Raw genomic sequence first — 8,482 nt, forward strand, 5'->3', positions numbered from 1 at the left:
GTCGGGCGCGTACCTGAACGCACAGCTGCACAGCCAAGCGCGGCCGCCTGTCGGCCCTGCCTACCTCGCCTTCTCTCGCCTATCCGCAAGGGCGCCTAGCCTTGATGCGAGCGAAACGCCCAATCACGCCGCGTCTCTCGGCATCGGACCCTTGCCTGGCTTGGCCCGGCCTCCTCGTCGCAGCAAGCCTCGCTCCCTCCCTCCCTTTCCTACGTACGCTGCTCTGCCCTGCCCTGCGATGCACCGCCATGCCATGCCATGCCATGCCATGCCATGCCATGCCATGCGATGCAAACGCAGAAGCAGCCATGCAAAACGCAGGCAGGCCAGCTAAAAGTTTATCCTTCGTCTCGCAATTCGAACGTGAAAACCCGTCATTCTGGTTGGTCGCCCTCTCTTCCTCCCTAACGTACTTTTGATGGGTTTAACGGTGAGAGTTTGAGTGGGTACGGACCAAGCCCCACCGCTCCTCCATGGACGACGACGACGACGACGACGACATGGTGGTACGGTGTTCGTTCGCTCCCCGATTCGCTGTGATTACTGTACAGTAGCTGCGCCGCGGAGAGCGAGAGGATGAGACAGACGACCCCGCATGCCGTACCGACAGTCAAACTGCCAGGTTCCAACCACGACGACCGCGAGAATCCCCCCCCGTCCCCGCATCTCTCTTTTCCTCGCCGCACCCTACCGCACCACGACATGCTGGCAGAGCGACAGGATTCGTCCATCTCGACACACCCCGCCGCACCTTCTGCTTGCCACTCTGCACACTCCCCAACATTTCGCACACTCACCCCATCCTCGTCTCGTCACAAGCTTCCGTAACGACCAATCATCATGTCTTTCCTCCCCGTGTCTTGCTCAACGACCCTGCCCCTCTTCCTGTCCCGTCCCCGTCCCCGTCGCAGCAGCCGCCGTGCTCGGAGCAGGCGGCAAAAAGGCGCTGAGATCCGGCAGACCGAGCGTGGCAAACACCAAGTCGTCCGGGTTCTCGAGGTCCAGCTGCCAGAAGTCGTCCATCGTCGGCATCCCTGCCGTAGTCATCCCTCCCGCTCCTCCTCCTTCTCCCTCGCCGACGCCACCGCCATTCACCACGTCGGGCAGGTGCGGCGGCGGCGGCGGTGCGTGCGGTGCGAATGGTGTGCCCTCGTACGCTGGCGGGTACTGGAGCGGCTGCGACACCTGCCCGAACCCCAGCGAGCGCCAGAAGGGTTCCAGGTTGACCTGTGGCAGCGAGGTCGCAAGATCGCCTTCCATCATGCCCTCGCCCGCATCGCCGCTGCCCGCATGTCCAGCAGCAGCGAGCGGCGGCGCCGGCGGCATTGGTGGCGGTGGTGGTGGTGCTGCTGCTGCTGCTGCTGATGGTGGTCCATCGTGTGGTAACGGAGCATGGCCATCGACACCGCCGCCCATCGGATGCACAGCAGCCGCCCCGCATGACGACGACGCAGAGTGATCCCTCGTCGCCGCAGTCGCTGCCGCCGTCGCAGTTGAGCGTCCGACATCGCCGGAAAAGTCGTTCGGGTGCGAGTAAGCCCCGGGCGCAGGGCTGCCCTCGCGGCTCCCCACCATGCCAATGCACCGCTCCGCCAGGCGGGTGAGGGCACCCACGATGCCCGTAAAGCCGGCGGGCATGCCGTCGTTGGTGTAGTCGGCCTCGACGGTGCGGCCGATGCTCTGGATCAGGCCCAGGTCCGACACCACGGTATAGTCGTGCGGGTGCTTGACCACGCAGATGGCCAGCACGTAAACGGCCGCCAGCGGCACCGTGCCGCTCACCTGCCGCGCGCTCCGCGACCGGTAGAGGGAGCGGTACTGGCTCAGCAGCCGGATAATCGAGCGCGCAGACGACTTGCAGATGGCCTCGGCAGCCACCAGCCGCCCATGGGAGGGAGGCGGCAGGTGCAGCGTGACGTGGTGGCGGTACAGGGCCGTATCGAGCATGACCGAGGCCCGATGCATGCTAATCAGCCTGCGGCGCGGCGGCGAGAAAGGGGGGTTCGCGGGGAGGGTGGGCCATGTCAGCGATGTGCAGCAAGGAGGAGGCGGCGGCAGCAGCAGCGCAGGCGGTCGATTGACCGGTGGCGAACTCGTGCAGCAACAGAGGGGGCTCCGCGGCGACTCACGTAAAATGATACAAGGTCAGGAGGAAGAGCACCTGGAGGTCGGCCCTGCGCGTCGAGGCGCCCAGCACGCCCTCGTCGCCGCCACCGGTGGGCAGCCCCATCGCGTGGACGAGGTCCTGGTGCCAGTCGACGAGCTGCTGGTCGAGCCGGGCCAGGTTGGCAAACAGGTCCGCCTCGCCAAAGTGGGGGCCGAGGTGCGACGTGTAGAGTGCGTCGTGGATCTCGCCCTGCAGGCGGCAGAGGGCCACAAGAGAAGCAAAGTAGTTGGCGTCCTGGTCGCGCACGGCGGATCTTCGAGCAGCCTTGCTGCCGTCACGGCCCCTAGCGTCGCTGCTGGTGTGGCTGTTGCTATTGTTGTAATTGCTGCTGCTGCCGCCGCCGCCGCCGTCGGCGCCGCCCCTGCCGCCCCCTTCGGGTGGCGGGCCTCTGAACTGCGGCAGCGGCAGGCCGACGTCGCCGTCGTGGATCATCGTCGGCCGACCCGAGTCGAGCGTCGAGACCTTGTCGAGCGCATAGCAGCACCACCACAGCCTCGCCTTGAAGGCGTCGAGCACGGCGGCCGTGGCGTGGTCCGGTTGGAGCGGCTGCGACGAGGGGCGGCGACGCTGTCCGGACGACGACGACGACGACGACGACGACGACGAGGCTGAGGCTGCCGGAGCGACCTGGTGAGGGGCGTGCGGCGGTGGTGGTGCGGCGGCGGGCGGGTGAAGGTGATGATGGTGAAAGGCGCGATGAAGGCCGATCGAGTAGGCGATGCGGATGGCCTGACCGAGGGCCTGCCAGGCGGCGCCGTCCTTGTTCTTGGCGCGGAGGGTGAGGTGGAGGAGGAGCATGGCCTGCACCGATGAGAGGTAAGGCACGCCGACAATGTGGCCGTAGAGCGAGTAGGCGGCCGCGAGGTAGCGTTCGGCGTCGTTTGGCTGGGGCAGCTCGAGGAGGGCGAGAGCGGTGACGAGGTAGATGCTGGCGAGCAGGGGTATCTGGTAGGGCGAGATGGGGTCGATCCGCGGTGCGGCGCGGTCGAGGTGGAGGTGGCGGATGGCGCGGTGGGCCTCTTGGCGGAACGAGACGGGCTCGAGGATGGGGAAGAGAGCGTTTGGCCCGTCGAGGAAGTCGTCGAGGCAGTCGTCAAAGGTGCGAAGGGGCGAGAGCGCGGGGAGCGGGGCGATGAGGGGCGAGGGGGGGTGGTGCTCTTCGGAGTGGATGCGACCGTGCTCAAAGTGCTGGAAGAGGGCGTTTGGTTGGCGTGCGGTGGATCCGTTGAGCCGGACGAGGAGGAGGTCGATCCAGCGGGAAAAGACCTGGAGGTTGGATGGGCCGAGGTACTTGAAGCGGTCCTGTGCGAGCGAGTCGGAGATGAGCTTGGTGGAGGCGCCGCCGAGGGCGTTTCCGACGAGGTCGTTTGGGTCCGGAGCGGCCGAGTGGGGCGAGGTGTGATGGGTGCTGGCGGGTGAGGCTGCGCTGGCCGAGAGCTGGGTGTTGGTGGAAAAGTGCCTCTGCAGTGGGCGAGTGGGGTCGTGGTCGGGGTGGGAAGGGTGTGGACGCGAAGGCAGAGAGGGTGGTGGCAGAGGTGGTGGTGGCAGGAGTGGTGGTGGATACTGTGCAGCAGCAGCAGCGGCGGCGTGTGACGAGGTGCGGCGGTGGTTGTCGAAGGGAGGGCGCGGAAGATGGTGGCGGTTGGCGTTGGGCTGCTGCTGCTGCTGCTGCTGCTGCTGCTGGCGCTGAGACGACGACGACGACGATGACGGCTGAGAGGCTGGACTGGCGTGGGCGTGGTGCGGGGAGCGTGAGCGTGCGCGTGTGCGGCTGACGGAGGCGAGGTGGGGCCTGCGCGGGTCTGTGGTGATGCATTGGATCTGTGCGCGTACGCAGTTGCGGCAGGCGGGGAGGGACTCGTCGCAGCGCACCTTGCGGGCGCGGCAGGCCTGGCAGGCGTGCGAGAGGCGCTTGCGCTTGCGGTTGGGTGGTGCGTCGGCGTCGGCAGCGGTGGTGGATGCGGAAGACGAGGAGCCGGATGCGGGGGTGGGGTGCGCGTTGTGCGGGCGGTGATTGGCGAGGCTGTGGTGGTCCATTGCGACGTCTGGAGGCCGAGGCAGAGAGAGGAGGGTGGGAGACGAGGGCCAGCCCAAATTGATGGGTGCGGGTGGCAAGGTGCAGCGATTGCAGCCAGCACCGAGCTAGGCCATGTGCGGCCGAGGGAGGTTGCAGCGTCTGCGTTGGTGGTGTTGGGTATGGGCAGGCGGCATTACGACCGGGGCGTCGCCTTGGGGCGCCGACCGGGGGATGATGAGGATTGACGAGGAGCGGTGCGCAGGGGGTGGTGGTGGTGGTGGTGGTGGTCCAACAGAGTCAGAGTGGAGGCAGCCCTGTGCCTTCCCCGACGACAGCCGACCTCTTTGGGACTTTGTCGGCCCGCGTTTGTCTCTCTGCCTCTATCTGTCTCGATCTGTCCCTCACTCTGGTGGCCCCCGCCCGCTTGGCCGCCCCGCTGTTGCTGCTGCCCCTCTCCCCCATTGCATCCGAAGCCGCCCAGAAACCGGGCACCCAAAATTGAGCGCAAAAATCCAGGCCCCCTCTCGCCCTCTCGCCCTCTCGCCCTCTTCCCCGCACCGGCTCCCCACACGACATCATCAGGCGGTCCGCCATGGCCATTTCATTTCGCGACCGCCACCACCTCGCCGCACCCCCCGCTCGCCTTTGTCGACGACAGACAGCACGCGCCGCCATGGCATGGCACACCACACGCACCACCACCACTCACCACTCACCCCTCGTCCTCGACCCCTCTGTGCCGCGACACCAGCCATCTGAGCACACCGACAGCCACTTGCACAGTCATCTCGATTCTCTTTCATTGACAACACGTCGTCAGATTGCGTCTTCAAAGGCCGAGAGAGAGAGAGAGCGACCTCATTGGGGCTTGGTGGTAATGCTAGAGACGAGGCGAGGCGAGGCGAGGCGGATCGCGGAATGCTAAGACAGTCGAGTCGGGTCGGGAAATCGTAACATCGGGGACAGGGACAAGATGGATACAGAGCGGGCCAGGCACCCAGCGGCAGCGACCGACAGAGGGAGACGCGGCCAACACGCTGCTACTACTGCTGCTGCTGCTGCTGCTGCTGCTGCTGCTGCTGCTGCTCCTCGTCGGCCTTGATGTAGGGGATGCCCGTCAGCTTGAATGCGCGCTCATCCAGCTGCGGCTCCTCGACGGGGCGGTCGCGGTTGTGCGGGTCATCTTGCCCATCGCGCTTGGCCACGTTGGAGCCCGTGTGGCGCGCGTTGGGCCAGTGCGTCGTCCCCACCCGGCGCTCGAATGCGTCGCGCTTGCGCATCAGGTCGGCCTGGCTGGCATCCTTGACGGGCATGTAGCACGTGTAGACGCAGAAGCGCGGCTGGTCGGTCTCGCTGCTCAGGTTGTAGTGCGCCGTGCGGCTGTCCCACAGCAGCAGGTCGCCCGGCTCGGCGCACACCTTGATCCACTCGCACCCGTGCTCCTCGAGCCACGCCATGCCCTTTTCCGTGAAGCCGTACCACTCGTTGGTCCACGCCGGAATCTTTTCCTCCCACGCCATCTCGTCGTGGAACTGCGTGGAAAGGTTGTGCGAACCCTTGCACACGATCAGGCCGCCGTCCTTGGGACCGTTGGGCAGCAGGTTGACCAGGCCCTGGAGGCAGCGGAACCCTTGCTTAGTCGGGTCCTGGTCCTGGTGGGGCCACGGCTTGTTGGGCGGCAGGTCCTTGCGGTTCGGGAATCCAAAGTTGACGGCGTCAAAGCTGACAATGAGGTCCTTGTCGTCGAGGAACGTCTCAAACGCACCGACGACGCCCGGCTCGGAGCGAATCTTCCACACCCAGTCCTCGTGGGCGACGCCGTAGTGCATGCACATGCCCTTTTCCGAGATGAGCGGCAGCTTGTCCTTGTGGATCGTCGAAGCGTCGTTGCGGTCGTAGCCCAGGTTGAAGCCCTCGAGCCAGCCGTGCATGCGCGACGCGTACTCGAGCGCCCGCTCCTTGGGGATGGCGCCCTTGACGACGGCGTATCCATCGCGCAGCAGGTCCTGGTGCCACTGCTCGAGCTCGACGGGAGTCGAGGTAGAGGTCGAGGCCGAAGCCGAGGCCGAGGCGTTGAGCGCCGACTCGGCCTTGAGGTGGGGAGGCGTGGCGGGGTTCTGGACGGACAGCATCGTGGAGCGGGTGAGGGGGCAAAAGGTTGGCTGTTTGCTCGGGCTGTCGTGTGTCGGAAGGAAGTAAGTGTCGCGCTCGTGAGATGGAAGAAGGAGGCTGTTGAGCTTTGCGTGATTGCGGAGGGAAGATAAGCGAATTGGAGTGGCACCCGGAGTCGAGCGTTGATATACCTTCCAGTGGCCACCGATGGCACTCAGTCAGACGGAGAGGAGGAGAGAGGGGCGCCTCGCCTGGCTGGCCCTGGCTCGCCACCTCGTCCCTTCCCCGCACTCGTGGTTGGTCGGGGCCTGTGAGCGCCGAGGTCTCTGCTCCGCCTGTCCGCCCGTTCGCTGCGGGAAACCGCAACGGCCAAGGCCAACAGACCGACAGGCGGCCAGCCGGGGCAGTGAGGCGAGGGCTCGAAGGACAAAAGACCGACCGATGGTGCCGTACCGTGGCCCACGGCAGACGCTCGCCGCCAAACGAACCGAACCGAGCCGAGCCGACGGGACGCCTTGCTAAACGACGGGGGGCGCGCGCCACGCGGGCCTCTTCTTTCCCCTCACACGACGGCCACCACCATTGCAAGGCCTGGCGACTCCTTGACCCAGATCCTGGCATCGACAGGTCGCCTCGATTCCACGAGCGCACCATATGATGCCGGTGCCGATGCCAGGTTCGCCCACGGCGAGCTCGCATGGTGCTGCCCGCATACAGACCCCCGTCTAACGGATCACTCGCCGCAGCAGCCAGAGTACCTCCTCCTGTCCGTCTCCTCGACTGACCGACCGAACCGAGCCGAACCGAGCCCCGTCTCGCGCCGCCACCTCGTCAGTGCTCTCGTAGCGGTAGCGGTACCTCGTGGCATGAACCCCTGCTTGCTGGTCTCCGCTCCCGCTCCCGACCCCCAGATTCCCATCTTGGAGCCCCACGGGCCAACGACTCACCAGCCCAACTCAGGCACAGGCTGGCTCGCTTGGCCGGCTCATCTGCCGGACGCAGAGGCAGCGTCGCCGCGCCTCTTTGACGATGTCAGCCCGTGCCGTGACCGGCCAACTTTGCCCTCGTTCATGGCCCCGACCCTCCGACGACCCGGCCCGACCTGATTGGACCCTGCCTGTGCCGACTGCCACAGCATGGCTCTGCCTCTGCCAGGCTTGCTTTGCTTGCCTGCCTCTGCAGCCGACGCACGCCGCCGCCCTCTCGCGCCGCCCCTTTTTGCTCGTTGGGTCGTTTCTTCGCCCTTGGCCTCGGTCCCCTCTCGTCTGGCAGTAGTGTCAGCACAGCGACTCGGCGTCGTCGCCGACGGTCAGAGCTCTCTTCTCCGCGGCCGCAGTGGGGTACCCCGCCTCGCCCCTCTGACGGTGCCGACCCTTGCTCACACCCCCGCGCCCCCCGCTCAGCCGCCCCCTCGATAGAAAGATTCTCGTAGCCCCCTCCTCGACGAGGGAGCTGTGACTTGACCTTCCTTCGCTGCCATTGTCTATCCTCCCGACCACATCTTCTCGCCACCATCATCATCGCCGCAGCCCCCTCGAAACGGAACAAGGAACCAACCCCCCTCTAGCATCACCGTCCAAGCCCGCACCAATGGCTACCTCGCAGCAAAAGTCCTTCCACATCGTCATTGTCGGCGCAGGCATCGGCGGCCTCGCAGCGGTGAGTCGGACCTGTCTCGACTTGCGTGAGCAGCGTCTGGGTTCGCGATCGACCGCGCGCTGACCTCGCGCGTTGGCCTCCTCTTGGCCCTCGTGGTGCTTCCCTCTCTGCAGGCCGTTGCGCTCAAGGCTCCCGGCAGGCGCATCACGCTCCTCGAGGCCTCGCGCCTCAACCGCGAGGTGGGCGCCAACATTTCGCTGCAGCCAAACGCCGTCAAGATTGCCAAGCGCTTCCTGGGCCTGGACAGCTACCTCTTCGGGCCGGACTCGATCGGCCGCGGCGTGCCGGACAAGGCCTTCCTCCTCTACGGCACCGACGACAAGCTGCACATGAAGATCCCGCTGGCCACGGACCAGTACGGCGAGGATCGCGTGTGCTTCCACCGCGTCGACCTGCACTCGGCGCTCAAGCAGGCCGCCGTCGACGGCGGCGCAGAGATCCGCACCGCCAGCCGCGTCCGGAGCGTCGACTGCCAGACGGGCGAGGTGACGCTCGAGAGCGGCGAGGCGGTGCAGGCGGACCTGGTC

At 66.4% G+C, this 8,482-nt stretch overlaps 3 protein-coding genes across 3 annotated transcripts in view; 1 reads left to right on the forward strand and 2 right to left on the reverse strand.

The window, feature by feature from the left end:
• Positions 1-864: 864 nt before the first annotated feature.
• Positions 865-4,204, reverse strand: PFL1_05967 (uncharacterized protein; the record flags this gene model as incomplete). Its single annotated transcript, XM_007883502.1, has 2 exons — positions 865-1,975; positions 2,130-4,204. The coding sequence occupies 2 exons, from the start codon at positions 4,202-4,204 to the stop codon at positions 865-867; spliced, it is 3,186 nt and encodes a 1,061-aa protein (XP_007881693.1).
• A 1,023-nt stretch (positions 4,205-5,227) lies between these two features.
• On the reverse strand, positions 5,228-6,316 carry PFL1_05968 (uncharacterized protein; the record flags this gene model as incomplete). The annotated part of the gene is made up of 1 exon (XM_007883503.1): positions 5,228-6,316. The coding sequence occupies one exon, from the start codon at positions 6,314-6,316 to the stop codon at positions 5,228-5,230; it is 1,089 nt and encodes a 362-aa protein (XP_007881694.1).
• Positions 6,317-7,886: 1,570 nt separating this feature from the next.
• The window catches only part of PFL1_05969 (uncharacterized protein), a gene marked incomplete at both ends in the record, with an annotated part of 1,106 nt that continues 510 nt past the window's right edge, over positions 7,887-8,482 (forward strand). Inside the window, 2 exons of the mRNA XM_007883504.1 lie at positions 7,887-7,955; positions 8,069-8,482. The exon at positions 8,069-8,482 is cut by the window's right edge and continues 510 nt beyond it. Of these exons, the coding sequence (XP_007881695.1) occupies positions 7,887-7,955; positions 8,069-8,482 (483 nt within the window). The remainder of the gene's footprint in view (positions 7,956-8,068) is intronic.

The sequence above is a fragment of the Pseudozyma flocculosa genome (genome assembly GCF_000417875.1).
Source record: "Pseudozyma flocculosa PF-1 unplaced genomic scaffold scaffold00022, whole genome shotgun sequence".
NCBI classification, from domain to species: domain Eukaryota; kingdom Fungi; phylum Basidiomycota; class Ustilaginomycetes; order Ustilaginales; family Ustilaginaceae; genus Pseudozyma; species Pseudozyma flocculosa.